The following is a 22,950-nucleotide window of genomic DNA, read 5'->3' on the forward strand; positions in this document are numbered from 1 at the left end:
GAATAGAGAATGACTGGGAAGGAGAGGGGTCTTTGATTACGTTGGCTGCTTTCCTGACGCAGCGGTAAGTGTAGAAACAAAGGACTGTAGATGCTGGAATCTAAATGAAAAACACAATGATTCTGGAGGAACTCAGCGTCCTGACCTGAAACTGTGACCGCTTGCTTTTCTCCATGGATGCTGCCTGGCCTGCTAAGTTCCTCCAGCGTCAGTGTTTCTCGTCAATGGAGGGGAGGCTGGTTCTCATGATAGACTGGGCTGTGTTCACAACTCTCTGCAATTTCTTGTGCGGCCTTGGGCAAAGCAGTTGCTGTACAAAGCTGTGATACATCCGGAAAGGGTGCTTTCTATGGTGCATCTCTAAAAACTGGTGAGGGTAATCAGGGATGTGCCGAATTTCCTTAGCCTTCTGAGGAAGTAGAGGCACTAGTGTGCTTCTCATCACTTCTCATCTCCATGTGAAATGGGTGAGCCCTTATTCTGAAACTGCCTAGTCCTGGATACTTCAATAAGATCACCTCTCATTTTGCCACATTCCAATGGCTATCAGCTCAGCCTCCCTTCATACATCAACCTCTTCATCCCAGTGAACCCTCACCACACTGCATCCCAAAATATGGAGACAAAAGCCAATGGGGTTTCACCACAGCTTTGTAAAGTTGCATCAAGGCTTTGCCAATTTTATACTCCATACAATAAAGTCCAACAATCCAGGGTTGTGCAGTGGGTGGGGGGGGGGGGGGGTGCGGTGGAGATTACAGAGTAGGAGAAGGGCAATTGAAGTGTTACACAATCAAGAGCCAGTGAAAGTCGAGGTGACAGATGCGGGAAGGGAGTTATCATTGTAAAACTTACATCTGTGTTTTGGCCGCAGGACGTAAACATAATCTGCAAAATAAAACGTCATATTTAGAGATTCAACAGTGGGTCAATCCTCAGAGAATCTGCTTCCCACCCCTTCCCCGAGAGGAACAGATTCAAATCTCTGACCTGCAACTTATTGCCTCGCTCCTCATCACTCTGTAGTTCCAACAAGTCATCGATGCTCACCTCCTCTGGCATCTTGTCCGCCTGCAGAGAGGAAAATAAGTTCAACTTGACTTTGTTTGGGCCCCCACCACTCCTGGGAACTCGCCTTGGGATCTTCCACACCACAAGCCCCAACAGAATCCCCCATCTCTGTTGCTGGAACCTGGTCCCTGAGTTCAGGCTGAGCAGAGATTGCAGCCGAGTCCTTGAGCATTGGGCAAGTTCACAAATTACCTGGAGTCTTCAGGTCACACCGAGGAAGCTCTCAGGTCACCAAGACCCCCCATCACACCACCAAGCCAGCACACTCACAATTCTTCTGGAAGAACTCAGTGGGTCAAACAGGTTCTGTAGGAGGAATTGTCGACATTTTGGGTCGAAGGCCTTCATCGGGGCCTGAAATGTCCACAATTCCACAGATGCTGCTCAACCCACGGAGTTCTTCCAGTAGGTTCTTTGTTGCTCCAGATTCCAGTGTCTGTAGACTCCTGTAGCTCTTCTCCAGCACCAGTCTGGCTGTTGTGCGCATCACAGCCTGGTTAGCCCCCAGCAGGTGTGTTGGCAGTCCCGAGCAAGGCTTTAAGTTGTTGGATCCATCCCTCAGTTTGAGCAGATACTGCGTGAACCTTCCTGGAATCCCACCAGTAGAGCCCAGCAAACCCACCCCACCCACACACAAAAGCAAACACCACATCACTCCTGAGCCCAAATGTCTCCAGTTACTCAGTTGATCTCATTAGAAAGCCAGAGTGGTGTTCTATAGCTCACTCCCAATTCTACTGCATCACCTCCCTGTCCTTGTAACCCTCCTCCCCCATCCCTTCAGCCTGCACTCCTCCCTGTAACCCTTCTAGCCCTTCCCTATCTGAACCAATTCCTACTCAGCCCTTATATTGCTCCCTATCTCCCTGTAATCCCCTCCATCCGCTACACCCATCCGTGGAACCCCTCCAGGCCACACACCACTCACTAACTCTGTCATCCCTTCCAGCCTCCCCACCTCCCCCCCCCCCCGCCTTAATTTCTTTCTAAGTCACACCTCTGAAGTATTCCATCGACCTTTGCTCCACCACTGTCCATCGTCAGCTGACCGGACCCCAGGTCTGGAAATCCCTGCACAAACCTCTCTTCCTGTCTTCCTCCATTAGCACAAGGTCTTGCTCATCTGCCCCAATATATCTTTGTCTGGTTAACGCTGCTGTAGACACTTGGAGCAAGTCAAATAAAGTCGTACAGCAGGGAAACAGGCCCTTCGGCCCACCGAGTCTGTGCCGACCATCAACCACCCACTTACATTAATCCCATTTTATTCTCCCCACATTCCCATCAACTGCCCCCAGATTCTACCCCTCACCCACACACTGGGGACAATTTACAGCAGCCAATTAACCTACCAACCTGCATGTCTTTGGGACGTGAGAGGGAACCGGAGCCCCCGGGGAAAACCCACGCAGTCACAGGGAGATCGTGCAAACTCCGCACAGACAGCGCCGGAGGTCGGGATTGAACCTGGGTCTCTGAAGCTGTGAGGCAGTGGCTCTACCCGCTGTACCACTGTGTTACTCCAGATGTTTCTTATCATTTTAATGCAAGAACACTGGTGGTTTAACAGTCTCTTTGCTAACCAGGTTCAATGGACATGTGGGCGAAGATGATAACAAGGGCCGTTAAACCTCCCCAAGGCAGATAGTGTTAAGGCACCACCAGGATAAAACTTAATAGAAAACAGATGGGATTTCTGGCTTAATAATGTTAAAATACTTCGTTTTCATACACACTTCCAGTTGTACAATTATTAATGCAAGATGTTTAAACAAAAACAATAAATAGCAGTAAATTAAAAGTAACGTTGTGTTCCATTGAGTGAACATATGGTGACAGCATCATTTATATGATGTTCGTACACAGCAAAACCTTGCACGAATAGAGTTACAGAGCAATACAGCACAGATACAGGCCCTTCGGCCCAACCAGTCCATGCCGACCACCCAGCTAGTCCCAATTTCCTGCGTTCGGCCCATATCCCTCCAAGGCCCATCCCTCCATGTACCTATCCAAGTGCTTCTTAAATGATACTGTTGTACCTGCCTCACCCACTCCCTCTGGCAGTTCATCCCATACACTCACCATCCTCTGCGTGAAAAAGTTGCCCCTCAGGTCCCTTTTAAATCTTCGCCCTCTCCCCCTAAACCTATGCCCCCTGGTTTTGGACTCCTCTGCCCTTTTACTGTCCACATGTATGCCTCTCAATTTTAAACATTTCTATAAGGGCAGGCATGGTAGTGTAGCGGTTAGCGTAACGCTATTACAGCGCCAGTGACCCGGGTTCAATTCCAGCCGCTGTCTGTAAGGAGTTTGTACGTTCTCCCCGTGTCTGTGTGGGTTCCCTCCGGGTGCTCCAATTTCCTCCCACATTCCAAAGACATACAGGTTAGGAAGTTTTGGGCATGCTATGTTGGCACCAGAAGCGTGGCGACACTTGCGGGCTGCCCCCAGAACACTCTACACAAAAGATGCATTTCGCTGTGTGTTTCGATGTACATGTGACTAATAAAGATTTTGTCATCTTACCTTAGGTAGTCCCTCATTCTCCTAGATTCCAAGGAATGTAGACCTAGCCTGGCCAAAGGTTTGATCCTGATCCAAGTGGTCAATTAAAGAGCATTCCAGAATCAGAGAACATTTATGATAATAGGCCATTCGGCCCATCACCTCTGTGCCAGCTGCAATGGTGTTCCCCAGCTTCCAGCACCAGGTCTGTGGTCCTACAGCTTGCTTCTCTTCCAGTCACACTCAGTTATCGTTTAATTATGGCGACGGTTTCTGCTTCAACCACCCTACCAGACAGCCAGTCCCACCCCCTCTAACCAACCTGGGTGACAAAAGAATTTCCTTATCTCTGCTCCCCATGCTTCCACCAAATACTTTAAACCTGGATTAAGACCATTTTGATGGGGACGTTTTGAGCAGGAGAGGGGTTGGGAGTGACGGGGGTCTCGGCCACAGGTTGGACCAGAGTCGAGGAATGCAAAGTGTTGGCTGGCACCCTGAGATCCGAGTTGGCCAAAGTTAGAACAGGAAACTAATGGAAAAAGAATACACAGAAATAAGTCCTGCCAACTAGGATCCCCACCCTCCTTATTCCAAAGGAACAGAGCCAGCAGGTCTGCCTGGAATGAGCTGAAGGGGAATTTTACTCATGACACCAACATAAATGACAGGCCACTTGGGGAAATGAAGGAAAATGCTGGATATTTCTGAGCTCAGACTGATTTAAAAACATTGAAACAGGCCGTTCAGTCCATCTGCTGTGTGGTGGTGGTTCATGTACCAAATAAGCCGCCTCCCACAGAAGATCATTCTATTCCTCAGTTCAGAGAATCGTACAGCACAGAGACAGACCCTTCGGCCCACCGAGTCTGTGCCGACCACCAACCACCCACTTACACCAATCCTACACTAATCCTATTTTATTCTCTGCACATTCCCATCACTTCCCCCCAGATTCTACCCCTCACCTATGGACTGGGGGAAATTTACATCGGTCAGTTAGCCTACTAACCTGCACCTCTTTGGGATGTGGGAGAAAACCCACAGGAAGAATGTGCAAACTCCACACCGACAGCATCCGAAGTCAGGATTGAATGGGGGTCACTAGAGCCGTGAGGCAGCAGGCACTACCTGCTGCACCATCTCCAGAGGTAATGTCACTGTATAACTGGGGGATGGAATCCAAGGATTCACAAGCCTCCTGAGCGGAGAAAGCACCTCTGACACTGCAGCACTCCCTCAGCACTGCAAATCTTAACTCTGGAGTGGGACTTGAACCCACGGCATTCTGTGGCAACCCACTGAGCCACAGTCGACACTGACATTAAACAGAAATTTGGGTCAGGTATATACGTACCATACACCAGCAACCAAGAATCCTGCCTGCAGCATAACAACAAATTTCACGTCATCTAAGTCAATGATAATCTGATTCTGCAGCATCAATGGGAGATATGAAGGGTTAATTGGGTCTTAGACAATGAGGAGCGCTATTGTGTTCTCAGTGCTAGCCAGCCAGCTCCACGGCCTCTTGAATACACAGTGGGCTATTGTCACAGGCAGTTACGCCATCCTCTGTTACAGAGGTCGTCTAACCCAAAGAGTCAAGAGGTTCCTGGGACACCCCCCGAACGGCATAAGAGGAAGATTACAGCTCCACAGACCCAGCAATCAATTCACTGCCCTGGTTCAGTCTATGATTACATAGTGAAGTGTTCCAAATCAAGTATAACCCAGGCAGGTGGAGAGAGAATTTCAGATGGCTTTCCTTACTGGGTGAGGTCACATGACAATTGCTTTCTAAACTTGAGGAACTTGTACAGGAGGAGGCTATTCAGCCCCTCAAACCTATCCCAATACTTTAACTCCATTCATCTGCCTTTAACCATCCTAAAAACTGAACTGTCAGCATCAATAATATTAGGGGAGAGACTCCAGAGCCTGCTGCCCTCCGGGGGTGGGGGAGGTGGGGGAGTGGAACCCAGAGCCTGCTGCCTTCTGAGGGATTTAATCTTAAATCCTTGTTCTGGCACACTGCCCACTCCCCAGCCCTGCAGGAAAGTTTCCTATCCATCCTTTTAATCACAAGAATATGAAACACATCAGCTCGGTTACTGGACGAATAGACTCCTGGATCACTGATCTGGAGACAAGGGTTCGAATCTCACGTTGGCAGCTGGAGACTAATTAAATTTGAAATGAAAAGCCTACCAGGTTCACCAATCGCCTTCAGAGGAAGAAACCTGCCCCCCCATACCTCTGGCCCATACGTGACTCCAGACCCACGGTTGACCCTTTCGTGCCTCCTCAGTCAGGGGCATATAGGGATGGGCAATAAATCCCAGCACTGCAGTGATGACAGCATCTCGTGAATAAACAAACATTAAAAACATACTAATTTTCTAGAGATTTTCTCTCTAACTGAATGATGTCTTTTAAGGCTTGATTTGGAATCCTCAATTAGGTTAAGAACTACATAATTGTGCATTAAACCATTACAATGAATTGACTTTACAAGGCCATCTGCCCTCATCGTTTTAACACATTTAGTCATGGACGTGAACAGACCCATGGGTCGATGGAGAGCGGAGGAGACCGTTGAGCTTCTCCTGGGAAAGGAGTCTGAGATCCATCCACCCCCCTCACACTCAGCCGGAAGAAGATTTGCATTTCTTCTGTACCTCATTACATCCCAAAGCACTTCTGGAGGAGTTATGTAGGAGGCATCCTTACTGCTAATCCGTGTACAGCAAGCTCCCACAAAGTTCCTCGGTATAAACATCGCCAACAATTTGTCCTGGTCCAGCCAATTCAATGCCATGACCAAGAAAGTGCACCAGTGCCTCTGCTTCCTCAAAAGGCTAAGGAAATTTAGCACGTCTCCACTGCCTCACCAGTGTGTACACAGGCACCACAGAAAGCATCCTATCCGGACGCATCACTTGGTATAGCAACTGCTCTGCCCGAGACCAAAGAAATTGCAGGGAGTTGTGGACACAGCCCAGTCCATCACGCAAACCAGCCTCCCCTCCACTGACCGTCTACACTTCCCCATGCCTTGGGAAAGCAGCCAATATAATCAAGGACCCCTCCTACCCCAGTCATTCTCTCTTCTCTCCTCTCCCATCAGGCAGAAGGTACAGAAGCTTGAGACCAGGCTCAGGGAAAGCTTCTATCCCCCTGTTGTCAGACTCTTGAATGGACCTCATACAGTAAAGATGAGCTCTTGATCTCCTAATCTATCTCATTGTGACCCTTGCACTTTGTATTGTTTACCTGCACTGCATTCTCTCTGTAACACTACCTTCTGTTTACTTTTTACTACCTTGATGATACCTTACTACCTTAAGGGCCTTACAGAAAAGGGAAGCTGCCCTCAGTGTACACAGGAGATGGATCAGGAGATGTACAGTGGAGAGCATTCTGACTGGCTGCATCACCACCTGGTATGGAGGCTCCAATGTGCAGGATTGCAAGAGGCTGCAGAGGGTTGTAGACTCAGCCGGCTCCATCACGGGCGCAACCCTCCCCACCATCGAGGACACCTTCAAGAGGCGGTGCCTCAAGAAGGCAGCATCCATCATTAAGGACCCTCACTATCCGGGACATGCCCTCTTCTCGTTACTACCATTGGAGAGGAGGTACAGGAGCCTGAAGACACACACACAATGATTTAGGAACAGCTTCTTCCCCTCCGCTATCAGATTTCCGAATGATCCATGAACACTACCGCAATATTCCTCTTTTGCACTATTTAGTTTTGTAACTTATTGTAATGTTTAGCACTGAACTGCTGTGGCAAAACAACAAATTTCATGACATACGTCAGTGATAATAAACCTGATTCTGAACATCAGAACTTGAAATGATCCCACATTGTGTAGAAAGAGCGAAGTTGGTTTTAATTCCATCAAGTTTGTGAAGAACTTGAACCAATTCTACACAACTTGGAAAAGGAATTCCAGTTGTTCTGATGCTTTGGGAAGTCCTGGATGGTGCTGGAGAACTTCAAATCCCACCCTCTCTGTAATTGACCACTTATTTGCTTCAGTGAGGTATTGGTATATTATTGTCACTTGTACCGAGGTACAGTGAAAAACTTGTCTTGCATACCGTTCATACAGGTCAATTCATTACACAGTGCAGCTACATTGAGTTAGTACAGAGTGCATTGAGATAGTACAGGTAGTAATAGTAAGTGACATAGAATTTAAATTTAAGAGTGTAGAACAATTATAATAAGGGTAATGAGTAGGTCTGTAGAGAGCAGCTTGCAACGAGTCGCCGCGCTCCAGGGTCAACCATGTCCTGAGTCAGAAAGTTGTGGGTTACAGTCTCCCCCTCGAGATTTGTCAAAGCCCAGGCTGACACTGCAATGCCGTACCCAGGGGGGCTACAGTGCTGGAAGGGTGCAGAATCCACTTTGAGGAAGAGTGGGGGAGTTTTCCCCCAGTTTCCTGAGCCAATATACTTCCCTCCACCAACACTGCCGAGCTGGATTAACGTATCACCTCCCAGACCATCTCAGCTTCCCTCTCACCTCCTTATAATGGCCATCTTCCCTCTACACCCAGTCCTGATGCAGGATGTCATCCCCAAACACTGACCAATCAATTGCCTCCACAGATGCTGCCCAACCCACCGAGCTCCTCCCGCAGTTTATTTCTAGCTCCAGATTCCAGTGTCTGCAGTCTCTTGTGTCTCTAACATTCTTGTTTGTGGGATGTTGCTTTGCATGAATTGGTCTCCGGTTGTGAAGCCCTTGGGGACGTCCAACCACGTGGGATTCTAGTTTCCTCCCACATCCCAAAGATGAGCAGGTTGGTGGGTTAACTGGCTGCTGTAAGTTGCCCCTAGTGTGTTGGTGAGGGGTAGAATCTAGGGGTAGTTGATGGGAATGTGGGAAGAATAAAATGGGAATAATGTAGGATTAGTGTAAATGGGTGGGTGATGGTCGTTACGGACATGGTGACTGAGGGTCTGTTTCTGTCTTGTATCTCTCTATGTCAAGCATTCTGACTGAATCTCTCTCCTCCTCTTTAGCCAAAACGTTCGTTTCCCTGCAACATTTGAGCATCTTCAACATCTGCAGCATCAATTAATGGCAGCATGACTGGTTGTTGTAAATGTGCAAAGGTTCTCCACACACTGAGAACTAGCAGACTGAAGTTACTGACATCCTGCCCGTGGCCCTCTCCCACGATCCCAGGACTGGTTCAGCTGCAGTCAGCCAGAACCTCTCTCAGCCTTCGGCTGTGGCCCAGTCCACTGTCTTCATCCAGGACAGAAACTGGAGGCTTCCAACTGCTCCACAGAAATGCATGCAAAAAATCTAAACTGATGCAAATGCAAAACGGAAGTGCCAAGGGAGGGCTGTCAAACCAAGGGTCTATTCACCCTCCCAGAGAGACAAACACAATCCCAAGGAGCTGTTCCTTTCATGCCATCTCCTTGCGGCTCCCATCGGGCAGGAGGTACAGAAGCCCGAAGTCCCACACCACCAGGTTCAGGAACAGCAACTTCCCTTCAACCATTCGGTTCTTGAACCAACCAGCACAACCCTAATCACTACAGTACAGCAACACTATGATCACTGCACTAAAACGGACTTTCTTTTGTTCTAATTATGTTCTTTCTTGTAAATATTGTGTTTAATTTATGTTTTTCTTGTGACTGCTGCTTATCTGATGCTGCAGGTAAGTTTTTCATTGCACCTGTGCACACATGGACGTACATGTAACAATAAACTCCACTTTGATGTAGGTTAATAGGAAAGTGAATCAGCTGAGCTGGAACTAGGTTTCAGAGTTCTAGAACCTTATCTCCTTCTAAGGCGGCAAATTATTCATTACCAACAGTTGCCACAAGAAAGACTAATCCCTTGCCACAAACACTCACACTGTCCACCATTCTAATCCAATACTGTGTCCCGAGGTTAGATGCCCACATGCCACTGGTGTCACAGAATTGCAGTCATACAGCATGGACACAGGCCCTTCAGCCCATCGAGTCTGTGCCAATTGTTAAACTTTATTTACTCTAATCCTACACTAATTGCAATTTATTCTCACCCCAGATTCTGCCATGTTGCTAGACACTAGGGGCAATTTGCAGCAGCCAATTAACCCTCACGTCTTTGGGAGCATCCGGGGGAATCCCACTCAGTCACAGGGAGAACGTGCAAACTCCACACAGACAGCGCCCGAGGTCAGGATCGAACCCTGGTCACTGGAGCTGTGAGGTGGTGGCTCTACCCACTGTGCTGCCCTGATCCACCTCAGTGCCACCTCTCAGGCCCAGACTGCAACCTTGCTCCACACCAGAGAGACAGCGATGTAATCTCAGTCTGTGCTGCTGGTCTGGCCCACAGTTGGGTACTGGGAGAGGTTTCAGCCACTGGCTCTCGGCCTCAGGGCCTTTTCATTATTCAGATACTGACAGACAATCAATGAACCAACAGCAGCTGAAATCACTCCCACCCCCAAGCACTGCTGCCTGCACTGGGGCCGAGTCCAGCCACAACCCAGTCTCAAAAACTGCATCCTCAAATCCCTCCCCGCCTCTGTTCTCACCACCGGTGACTGAGCCTTCGGATGTTTGGGATCCGAGTTTCCTCCATCACACACTCTGGCCTGAACGTCTTTTGTGCTCAGTTCTGGTCGCCTCTTTATAGAAACTATGTGGAAGCTTTAGAGGATGCAGAAGAGATTTACCAGGATGTTGCCTGGATTGGAGAGCATGTCTTATGAGGATAAGTTGAGCGAGCTAGAGCTTTTCTCTTTGGAGAGGAGGATGAGAGGTGACCTGATAGAGTTGTACAAGATGATAAGAGGCATAGATCGAGTGGACAGTCAGAGACTTTTTCCCAGGGCGACAATGGCTAACATAAGGGGACATAATTTTAAGGTGATTGGAGGAAGGTATAAGGGGGATGATGGGGTAAGTGTTTTTATTTAAACACAGAGTGGTGGATGCATGGAACACACTGCCGGCAGAGGTCATGGGGGCAGATACATTAGGGACATTTAAGAGACTCTTAGATAGACACATGAATGATTGAAAAATAGGGGACTATGTGGGAGAGAAGGGTTAGATAGAGCAGGATAAAATGTCAGCACAACACTGTGGGCCGAAGGGCCTGTACTGTGCTGTAGTGTTCTATGTCCTATGTTCCTCACCTTTGGACAGGAGTGAGCTGGAGGGGGTGACAGAGAGAGGGAGGGCTGCAGGGGCCAGAGGGGAGATCGCAGAGAGAGGGGGGGGAGTGGTGTGGGGGCCAGAGAGGAGGGTTGCAGAGAGAGTGAGGGGGTGGCAAAGAGAGGGAGGGGCGTGGGAGCCAGAGGGGACGGTCGCAGAGGGAGGGAGGAGTATCACAGTTGGATGAGTTAGAGAGATCGGGGGGGGGGGGGGGGCAAGTCTAAAAACATGGGTGGGAATTTTAAGGCTGCTGTGACCCTCTGTGTCCCAGGACAGAGCACTCCCCTCTGTTTTAACTGAGTCAGTTCACATGGTTGTAGTGGCACCCTTGTTGTTCTGGGACCCTCTGACCGACAATCTGCACGTCAGACAGCAGAATGGACGGGCGGGGGGGGCGAGGGGGAGGCTTGTGGGGGGAGCTGGACTTGAGACAAGGGCAACAGGGGTTGATAAACTGAAGTGTGCAGTGGTGAATGCACTGCCATCTCCATGTTTGTACTGCTATGTTTGGATACAAGTGGACATCTATAACAATGCCACAGGGAAAACTATTTAAGGCGAGCCACTGGAAATTTGAATTTTCCATGTATGGTGATGAAAGGAGCTGGATCAGTTTCCAGCTAAGTGTGTACATTAAACCCAGCAAAACAAGACTTCTCAACCCTGAACACCATCCCTTAGCAGCTTGTTGTGGAAACCATAACAAACAGCTTCAAAAGGAAGGGGAGACTTGGATTTCTATAACAACCATCCGACATCCATTTACAAAACATTTTTTTTCTCCACCCAAAGTGCAGTGCGAGAAATGCACAGCAAGGTCCCGCACGATGCTAAGTGGCGTGATCACGTCCAGGCAAGTCACTTTAGTGACGTTGAGTAACGAGGGTCAGCCAGGGTAACGGCAAGAACTGCCCTGCTCTCCTCTGAAGCAGTAGCCACAGTGCAGCACTCCCTCGGTACTGTGCTGGGTGCAACCAGCTAGAGTGGGAACTCTGGTTTCTGGACTGGGACTTGACATTTCCCCTCCCACCCACCACCACCCTCCCCCCAACTTTGTGGGATCTTACTGTGCAGAAATCTATGACTATGCTTTCTGTGTACCTAAGGGGCTGGAAGCATTTCAAGAATTTTGCAGAGCTGTGCTAAAGCTATAGTTCAAGGAGGTGTACAAATCCCACCAGAGAAACTGGGGAAATTAAATTCAAGTAATTAAACAAATCTGGAAGAAATAGACCATGAAAGTCCCTGAATGTTGTGCAAAAAAACCCAAACTTGTTGACAAATGCTGTTCTTATCTCCAAGTGTGACTCCAGAAGTGGTTGCTTTTAAACACACTCTGGAATGACCCAGCTACCCACCCTGTTCAAATCAGCCAAATAATTGAGGCAACTGAGAGTGGGCAATAAATGCTGACCTTCTGTGGGTGAATTAAAAATATACAAATTCAAGCATCTTCATAAGAAATGGCAGGAGGCCATTCGGCCCATTGTTCCTGCTCCACCATTCATCAGATGGTGACTGATCTTTTACCTCAGTGCCACTTTCCTGCACTGACCCCATATCCCTCGATTCCCTGAACATCCACAGCCCCCTGGGTAGAGAATTCCAACAACTCATCGCTCTCTGGGTGAAGGAACTTTTTCTCATCTCTGTCCTAAAAGTTTGACCCCTTGGTTGGTGACGGAGAGCCCTGGTTCAGCACACCAGGGCCAGCGAAACATCAACTTCACATCCACCGTGTCTAGCCCCATATAAATGTTGTACTGGTCCTTTCCCTTCTAAAGTAGTGACGTTACTGGAGGGAAGTGTCATCACTTTGTTGTTTGTGGTAGCTTGCTATGCATGCACTTGTGGCTGGGTTTCCTGTACCACAACACTGAGCACACTTTATCAACATTCCAAGAGCTGTCCCTCTTGCCTTTGACAGGGAGTTGCATCTAAACAACGGCACGTGGCTGATCTCTCTTGGATCATCCATTGGCTCCCCACCGGCATCTGCAGTTGGAGCCCACGCTGGCCCAGACACCAGATTCCAACTCATTTCCTTCAGTCTGGTGACTTGTTGAAACAAAATATGACTCCTGGCAGCTCGACACCAAAAGCTCAACAAGTCCAAATGACAAACCAAGAGCTAAGACCTTATAACGTTCCAAAATTTGCAATACATCCTTGGAACTCACCACACACTGTGACATGTTAAAGGTCCTCTCTCAACCAATGCGTTCATGTACACACATACTGGTCATGAACTGCTCAGCAGCCGTGCTTGCTTGTGCTGTTCATTTGAGTGTCAGGAATGGAAGTGTGGAAATAATTCTGAAGGTGCAGCAACAACTAAACTACTGGAGGATCTCAGTGGGTCGGGCAGCATCCGTGGAGGGAAGCAGAGAGTCGACGCTTTGGGGCACGTCCCTTCATTTGGACTGCCAGACCAGATGAAGAGTCAGAGCCTGGCAGTCCAGATGAGGGGTCTCGACCCGAAACATCGACCGTCCACGTCCCTCCACAGATGCTGCCTGACCTACTGAGTTCCTCCAGCAGCCGTTTTCCTGCTCCAAATTGCAGCATCTGCCATCTCTCGAGTCTGAAAGTGACTCAGTTTCTCTGGTTTTTCACCCCGACACACTCTGTTTACATGTACAGAAAAGCAAACTCAAAGGATTTACTGGAACAGGAAATTCAGGTGTGGGAACATTGGAGTTCCAAAGCTCCAGATCCTGATATCACCTCCCATTGCTCTGGACTCATGGAGCCTTGACAGAGCATAGAAACAGCCCCTCATCAACCCTACACTGGTCACTGATCTACCTTCATTCCCCGTCCGAGAATGCATCAGATTTAAAATTCTCATCCTCATGCTCAAAGCCTCACCCTTCGCCTTTCTGTAACCTCCTCCCGCCGCACACCCTCAGTGATCTCTGTGCTCCTCCAACTCCAGCCTCACGACCACCCTCCTAACACAACAGCCCCACCACTGGTGGCCATGCCTTCAGCTGTCAGGGCCCAGAGCTCCGGAATCCACACCACTCTCTCTCCTGCTCTGGAACGTTGCTTTAAACCTTCTTCACTGACCGATTCCCCAGTTAACTTAAGGTTGGCCAAGGGAGATTGTTGGAAAGCACATCTTTGTTAAAGAAAAGCTTGTATTTATAATTTAAATATCATTCAGATTTATCAGCAAAGGGAATAATCTGGTCTCTATCAGATTGCCATTTATAGGAGTTTGCTGTGCACTTATTGATCATTGTATATCTTGATTAAAACAGTTACTACAAAAAAAATCCTTCATGGACTGCAACGGGCTTTGGGATGTTCAGGATGTGGATGATGCTATAGAAATGCGAGACATTGTCTCCATTTTCACCGGACCAACAGGGAGGACTCCACACTGAGAAATCACAAACCTGCAGAGGATGGAACGCTGTAAACACTCAGCAGGTCAGGCAGCATCTGTGGAGAGAGCTAACTTTCTCTTTCTCAGTTATGAAAGCTCTTTGGCCTGAAATGTTAACTCTGTTTCTCTTCCCATAGAGGACATGTAGCAGAGCAGAGTTTCCCCAAGTCAGACTGTGCTGCAGAGACAATACAGTTCATTGTGGTCAGTGTCTGGGACCCCTAATGAAACCACTCATCCTCACTCCTCTCACAGTCCAGAATCAAATCCCTACCGCACTGTGGAGCTCGCCTATCTGAAGCCACGTCATAGGCACGGCCAGACTCCCAAAACAGACATTCTAATCGAGTTCAAGCTGGAAAGAGTGCAAGATGGAAAAGGAGAGAGATTTTAAAGCGATCTGAGGGGCAACTTCTTCACACATCTTGCACTCAATGTCAGCAAGACCAAGGAATTGATTGTGGACTTCAGGAAGGGGAAGTCGGGAGCACACGCACCAGTCCTCACTGAGAGGTCAGCAGTGGAAAGGGTGAGCAGCTTCAAGTTCCTGGGCGTCAACATCTCGGAGGATCTATCCTGGGCCCAACACATTGATGCAATCACGAAGAAGGCACACCAGTGGCTCTGCTTCATTAGGAGTTTGAGGGGACTTGGTATGTCACTAAAGACTCTTGCAAGTTTCTATAGACGTACAGTGGAGAGCATTCTGACTGGTTGCATGACCGCCTGGTATGGAGGCTCCAATGCACAGAATTGTAAGAGGCTGCAGAGGGTTGTAGACTCAGCCAGCTCCATCACGGGCACAACAATCCCCATCATCGAGGACATCTCCAAGAGGCGGTGCCTCAAGAAGGCGGCATCCATCACTAAGGACCCTCACCATCTGGGACATGCCCTCTTCACGTTACCACCATCAGGGAGGAGATACAGGAGCCTGAAGACCCACACTCAACGATTCAGGAACAGCTTCCTCCCCTCCACCATCAGATTTCTGAACAGTCCGTGAACCCATGAACACCACCTCGTGATTCCTTTTGGTTTTCCACTATTTACAGTATTTTGTAATTTATAGTAGTTGTTATGTCTTTGCACTGTACTGCCGCCGCTAAACAACACATCTCACGTCAAAAGACAGTGATAATAAATTCTGATAACATTCTCACTGACTTTCCTGGGAATCTCTGGCCCACGAGGGAGCATTCGGGATGGGATTGAGGATCAGCAGAAGGGACATGCCACCTCGCAAACCAAGTCAGGTGCCTCCTGCTCCATCTGCGGTTCCCTCATCAGCCATCTCAGAGCTGGAATGGAAGCAGGTCGTCCCTAACCCTGAGGAGCTGCCTCAGAAGGAGATCTGAAGCCACTCCCCCAACTGCTTTCATTTCCAACAATTCCCATCGGACAAACGCCAGATCAATGCACCAAGTGATCCGGGGCCAGAGGTCTCTCCCGTACAGGGAATATTCCCATCAGTTGTAATGTCCTCTCCAATATTTGCTGATTTATGATCATAACTACGGTGACATAAAATGCAGCACATCCACTGGAAAAAGCAAACCAAAGAAGCATTAATTACAGTTAATGGCTGGGGGAGTTTAACTCCAGGATCAATGATCTCTCTGCTGGTCAGTGATGCTGCAGCAGACGCTCTCCTGTGGGTTCTTATGGGCTATTGATGAGTGAAGAATATCAGGAAGAGGGACAAAGAGTTGGCCACGTGGCTCCTTACACCCGAGATTGTTCAATAACATCCTGACCCTTCTGGTCCTGGTCTCAGCTCCACCTTCTCGCCTGTTCCCCTTAACTGCCGAAACCCAAACAGGCCAGAACCCCCTCCCTCAGCCTCGCTTACACTTAATGAATCCACACCTCTCCGAGGTAGTGAAATTGAATGATTCACGGCCCCCTGAGAAGAGAAATCCCTCCCCATCCCCGCCTGAAATGAGCAGCTCTTTATTCCGAAACTAAATGCCCCTGGGTCAGGATTTCCCCACAAGCACCTAGTGGCTACAGCAATGGCTACACTTCAGGAAGTAATGACTGCAAGGCGCTTTGGGACATCTTGTGAAAGGTGCTATAGAAATGCAAGTCTTTAACTCATCACAGACAATACAGGAAGAGCAAAATTTGGTGTTTAAAAAATGATCAAATGAACCAGAAGCTTCCCTTTTAACTAACCAGGAAGAGAGACAGGTCAAATAGACATTTTCATTTCATTACCTTGCAATCTGGTGTCATCGCACTGTTCCAGACGTAAGAACAGTGCAGGACCTGTTGAACAGGTTTGGAGATCTCCTGGCTTCTGATATAAAGGACAGTCCCTTCAGGACTGGGGTAAGGAGGAGCAACTGCGAGATCTTCCCTGCTCTCGACGAGATCACTAAGCTCTTGTTTGTTCACTTGGCCGAGATACTAGTTACAGAGATCCCGGCAAAGTCTCCTGAGCCAATACAGGACATTCAGCCCTTCAAAGCTGTTCCAGCATTCAGTGAGGTTCTGGCTAGTCTGTGACATAACATTGTCCTTTCTAGCAATTGGTTTATCATTGTCACATGTACCAAGATAGAGGGAAAGCTTTGGTTTGCATGTCAGCCATACTACCTCATCCTGCACATATGTACATCGAGGTAGTTTACAAGGAAAACAGAATGCAGAATATAGTGTTACAGTTACAGAGAAAGTGCAATGCAGGCAGACAATAAGGTGCAAGGGCCATGATGAGGTAGATTGGGAGATGAAGAGTTCATCTTTATTGTGCAAGAGGTCCATTCAAGAGTCTTATAACAGCAGGATAGAAGCTGACCTTGAGCCTGGTGGTGAGTGTTTTTAAGCGTTTGTATCTTCTGCTCGCTGGAAGGGGGGAGAAGAGAGAATGACCAGGGTGGGAGGGGACTTTGATTATGTTGGCTGCTTTCCTGAGGCAGCGAGAAGCGTAGACAAAGTCCATAGAGGGGAGGCTGGTTTTCGTGAAGGACCAAGCTGCGTCCACAACTTTCTGCAATTTCTTGGTGTCTTGGACAGAGCAGTTGCCATACCAAGCCGTGATGCATCAGGATAGGATGCTTTCTGGGATGCATCTGTAAAAATTGGTGTGAGTCATTAGGAACATGCCGAATTTCCTTAGCTTCTTGAGGAAGCAGAGGCGCTAGTGTACTTTCTTGGCCTAAGTATCTATGTGGTATTGGTGATATTTACATGTAGGAACTTGAAGCTCTCAACCATCTCCACCTCAGCACCACTGATACAGACAGGGACGTGTACTCCACCCTGCTCCTGAAGTCAAGGATCAGCTCCTTTGTTCTGCTGACATCGAGGGAAAGGTTGTTGTCTCGACACCACGTCACTAGGCTCTCTACCTCCTTCCTGTACTCTATGTCACCATTGTTTGAGATCTGACCCACTACAGTAGTGTCGTCTGTAAACTCGAAGGTGGAGTTAGAGCAGAATCTGGCCACGCAGTCACCAGTATATCAGAGACCTTACAGTTAATCACTGAGCAATAAATTAAAATTGCTCGATATCCATTCCACGTGCAGCAGCAGTTTCAAATGGCTCAACACACATCCCAGGGAAGGTAAAATAGGAGAACGGAGGAGAAGAAATGGGAGCAGAAAGATTCAGTGCACTCATTGTTAAACAAATACAGAACACAGATTAGTTGCGATGCCTTCCACAGTTGCATTGCCTGTCTGTGGTAATCACTGGGATGGGCAGGTGGAAAATTGCTAGTTAATAGCAGCAGAGAGTAGTGGACTCAGCCCAGTACATCACGGGCACATCCCTCTCCACCATTGGAAGTATCTACAGGAGGCGCTGCCTCAAAAAGGCAACATCATTCAAGATCCCCACCATCCAGGCCGTGCCATCTTCTCACAGCTACCGTCAGGCAGGAGGTACAGAAGCCTGAAGTGCCAGGTCGAACACCAGGTTCAACCATTCAGTTCTTGAACCAACCAGTGAAACCCTAATCACTACAGTTTAGCAACATTATGACCACTTTGCACTAAAATAGACTTTTTTTTGTTCTAATTGAGTTCTTTCATGCAAAAATTGTGTATAATTTATGTTTTGCTTGTGAATGCTGCTTATCTGATGTCCCTGTGATGCTACTGCAGGAAGTTTTCCATTGCACCTGTGCACACATGGACTTGTGCAGATGACAATAAACTCCACTTTGACTTTAATAGCACTATGCCTTTGCATGCGGGCTTCTAGTTAGCAGGGACCTCTGCAAAGATTAACAGTGATGAGACAGAATAGCAGGAAACACATTTGAGGCCCTCCTGCCACATACAAGCACAGATTCTGGGTGCGGCTTATTCATGCATCGGACAATAATAACTAGACACATGTATGGCTTTAATAGACAAAGTATTTCCCAATGTATTCTCAATCTTGTTTACAAATCACTCCACAGTCTCGCCCTTTCCTATGTCCATAACCTCCTCCAGAACTACAAGCCACAGGATCTCTGCAATCTTCCTATTCGGGTCCCTTGTTCATGCAGTGTTTAATCACTGTGTCACTGGAAGCCACGTCTTCAGCTGCCAGAGCCCTGACAAGATGCTCCTTCAAACCTGTCTCTGTAACTGGGATTTTAGACACCAGACCTAATGTCTCTTGAAGGATCAATTTCAAACCTTGTTTGCAAACCATCTTTGTGCTTTGGGGTTGGGACAGTGGTGCAGTTAGTAGAGCAGCTACCTTACAGGTCCAGTGATCTGAGTTCAATCCCGACCTCCGGAGCTGCCTGTGTGGAGTTTGCACGTTCTCCCTGTGAACATGTGGGTTTCCCCCGGGTGCTCCGGTTTCCTCCCACATCCCAACGATGTGCCGGTCGGTGGGTTAATTGGCTGCTGTAAGTTGCCCCCAGTGTGTAGGTGAGGGGCAGAATCTGCGGAGAGTTGATGGGAACGTGGGGAGAATAAAAAGGGATTAATGTAGAATTAGTGTAAATGTGTGGTTGATGCCAGCACGGACTTTGTGGGCCAAAGGGTCTGTTCCTCTGCTACATCTGTGCAAGAGGTTGGACAAACTTAGGTTGTTTTCTCTGGAGCAGTGGAGGCTGAGAGGTTCATAAGATTACGAAAAGCATAGATAGAGTAGACAGCCAGTTCTTTTTCCCAGGGTTGAAATGTCTAATGGTAGAGGGAATGCATGAAAGCCGAGAGGGGGTAAACTCAAAGGAGATGTGTGGGGCAAGTTTTTTGTTCCCCCTCCCCCCCAGAGAGTGGTGGGTGCCTGGAACGTGCTGCCAGGGGTGGTGGTGGAGGCAGATATAATAGAGGTGTTTAAGAGGCTCTTAGACAGGCACATGGATGTGCAGGGAATGGAGGGAGATGGACATCGTGTAGGCAGAAGGGATTAGTTTAGTTAAGTGTTTAATTACTAGTTTAGTTTGGCACAACATTGTGGGCTGAAGGGCCTGTTCCTGTGCTGTACTGTTCTATGTTTCCATGGGTCAGTCAGCTCTGTTGGACAGACCGTGTTTCTTGCATGCCCAATACCAGATCCCAAAACAGAGACACAAGAAACTGCAGATGCTGGAAACCAACTGCTGGAGGAACTCAGTGGGTCGGGCAGCATCTGTGGAGGGAAATGGACAGGCGACGTTTCAGGTTGAGACCCAAAACAGATTCTCTCTTCTGTCAAAGGAAGAGCCTACCAGTGGGACAGATGGAAAATAATCCTTAGTGTAATAATCTCACCATCCCCTGGGAATCCCCGACCCAGGACTTTTCAAAGTGGGGACGGGGCATTCGGGACGGTGTGGAGAACCTCAAGACCTTATACCAGGAGGACGTAAAGGCATGAGGAAGGAGTGCACCACCTCACAAAGCACCCACCCATCCAGCCCATCAGACACCTCCTGCCCTGTGGAGGGGTCTGCTGCTCTCGCAATGGTCTCAGCAGCCACATCAGAACCATTGACCAAGAATGGAAGCAAGTCCCTCTCGATCCAGAGGGGCTGCTTCGGAAGGGGAAGAATATTTTGCTGCTTTCTTACTGCTGTAGAACCCAACATTTTTACATCGATCAAGTCTCCCTATCCACATCTGTCCAGCAACTGTGGCCACACTCACTGCTGCCCTGTTGAGCAGCCTTCCATGCTCAGTGGCTTTGGTTCATCAAGAGAAGCCAATCCCTGCAGAACTTGGTGCCAGAATTAGGTTGACACTTGACCTTACACCTGGGTTCACGAGCTGTACGGACCAATGGGATGGCAGTTCCCTCACTCTGGTTACCAGGGGTGGCAGCACCACATTCTGGATGTACTGCGGCTTCATTGTAGTAAAATGTTTCACCTCACAGTGATGATTACCAATGAAAATTTGAACACAAAGAGACACGAGATGTTGGAGCAAAGATCCAAAGGCTCAGTCAGAGGGGGACCTCTTGAAAGGAGAGAGCGAGAAACACAAGGAGTTTTAGGGAACAGCTTCCAGAACTCTTAGCCCAGGCACACAAAGGCACGGCCAAGCAGGAGCCAGGGCTTGGTGAGGTGCAAAGATCGTAGGAGAGACTGTGGAGGGATTTCAACAGGAGAATGAGAATCTTAAAACTGAGACGCTGTTTCAGCAGGGCCAGCGTGGGTCAGTGGGGATAACCGCCGATGGACAGGTTGTGGGGCAAGTTGGACGAGTTTGACAGGCCAGGTGTGAGCTGAATGGACCGGAGCAACTTCGACACGCATGAGGCTTCAGCAGGCGAGTGGAATTAAATTCTTCACACTTTGTACAAAAGGTTAAAAAAGCAAGTCATCCTCTCTCAGGAGAATTCCAGAGCATTATGTTCCAAACACCCGGTCCAGCAGGATATAATGTGCTCGTTACATCCAGGCACACCTGCCCAATTCAGTTCTGACGTCTGCAAGGGTTATGAATGTCTTTGTGAAGACCTGTGTAATAAGGGTCACCTGGTGAGGTGTCCCCAATGTGCTCACACAGAAATAACTCAACCAGAACAGTGAATTGCATTCCAAGTTATCCTCTCCCAGGGTCCAAGCACAGTGACGATTGCTGCCATAACACACACACAGATCCAGGAACAGCAATTCCCACATTTAACTCAAGTCCAAGCTAATGAGGAACAAGAGGTTTTGTGCCAAGTTGCCCCAGAATCTCACAACAAGATCCCATTCCAACCCAGGTCAGCCCCTTGTCCACACCACTCCTCTCTTCCCCACAACCCCATCAAATCTGTGCATTCTGACTGAAATTTCCAATTCTAATGCCCCCAACCTTCTGTCTGAGTTCCATCCCCACAGACAGCCATCACCATCACCAGCACCACACCCCGGACCAAAGGACAGCTCACCTGAGCTGATCTCACAGCTCTGTCTCAGGGGCATGAGGTCTTGCTCTGAATCCATGAGTTCAAGTCCCACTTGTGACTGGACAAAATAAAAGTGCAGTGCAGCTCCTGGAGTTAGATGGCTTACTCCGAGTTTACTCTACACTGGGTCAGTCCTGAAGATCACACTCCAGCCTTTGGTTTAGGTCCAGTTTTGAGTCTGAACCAATACCAGGTGTAGTCACTCCACATTCCGGTCACTACAGGAGCTGTTAGGCTGGGACTGGGTCACTCCAGCCTGGGGTCACCAGTCACTCCTGGCTCTGGGGTCAGTCACTCTGGGTCACCCCAGCTCTAGTCACTCCCGATCACTCTGGCCCTGGGTTCACTCCAGCCCCGGGCTCACTCCCTCCAGCCCCGGGCTCACTCTGGCCCCGGTCACTCACCTGCCAGCCCCGGGCTCACTCTGGCCCCGGTCACTCACCTACCAGCCCCGGGCTCACTCCGGCCCCGGTCACTCCCTCCAGCCCCGGGCTCACTCCGGCCCCGGTCACTCCCTCCAGCCCCGGGCTCACTCTGGCCCCGGTCACTCACCTACCAGCCCCGGGCTCACTCCGGCCCCGGTCACTCCCTCCAGCCCCGGGCTCACTCCGGCCCCGGTCACTCACCTGCTCCCCATACAGCTCCCGGACCCGATCCTCCATCCATCGCTCCACATCCAGCCGCCTCTGCAGCTCCCCCCGGTCATAGCGCGCAGTCACCCGGGCTTGGCGCCGCTGCAGAGCCGCCCCGGGCTCCCGGGGGCTGTGTCCCTTCCTGCCGACCCGCTCCGCCGCCATCCTCCGCCGCTCCGCACTGCACGGCGCAACCCTCCGCCGCTCCCGCTGGACAACACCGGGTCCGCCCCCAGGTCCTAGCGCCTCCCGCACCCCACCCAACCCAACCCGACACTTAAAGGCACAGGCACACTGCCCGTGTCCTCCTTTCGACAAATGACAAAGTCAGACCCACCCTGAGGCTGGTAACATTTTGAAGTGACTTAAAGTTTTTGCGAGAGTGTTGTTAATCAAAATTTTAAACAGTGCCACAACAGGTTGGTAAGTTTTCAGAAGGCCTTTGCAAGGTGCTGCACATGAGGCTGCTAAACAAGATAGGAGCCCCCGGTGTGACAGAGAAGGTACCAGCACGGATAGAAGATTGGCTGACTGGCAGAAGGCAGAGAGTGGGAATAAAGGGGGCCTTTTCTGGTTGACTGCCGGCAACTAGTGGTGTTCCGTTGGGGGTCGGTGTCGGGTCCGCTACTTTTCACGTTATATGTTAGATCTGAATGATGGAATCGATGGCTTTGTAGCCAAGTTTGTGGATGATACAAAGATCGGTGGAGGGGCAGGTAGTGTTGAGGAAGCAGGGAGTCTGCAGAAGGACTTGGACAGGTTGGGAGATTGGACAAAGAAGTGGCAGATGGGATACAGCGCAGGGAAGTGTAC

General features: G+C 49.2%; 1 protein-coding gene across 1 annotated transcript in view; it reads right to left on the minus strand.

The window, feature by feature from the left end:
- ppp1r14ab (protein phosphatase 1, regulatory (inhibitor) subunit 14Ab) overlaps positions 1-22,431 on the minus strand; it is a 34,172-nt gene extending 11,741 nt beyond the window's left edge. Inside the window, exons 1-3 of the mRNA XM_052044089.1 lie at positions 22,132-22,431; positions 991-1,071; positions 856-888 (exon numbers count right to left, since the gene is read on the minus strand). Coding sequence (XP_051900049.1) covers positions 856-888; positions 991-1,071; positions 22,132-22,302 — 285 coding nt within the window. The 5' untranslated portion in view covers positions 22,303-22,431. The remainder of the gene's footprint in view (positions 1-855; positions 889-990; positions 1,072-22,131) is intronic.
- Between the last annotated feature and the right edge of the window lie 519 nt (positions 22,432-22,950).

Source organism: Pristis pectinata, chromosome 35 (assembly GCF_009764475.1).
Source record: "Pristis pectinata isolate sPriPec2 chromosome 35, sPriPec2.1.pri, whole genome shotgun sequence".
Lineage (NCBI taxonomy): Eukaryota > Metazoa > Chordata > Chondrichthyes > Rhinopristiformes > Pristidae > Pristis > Pristis pectinata.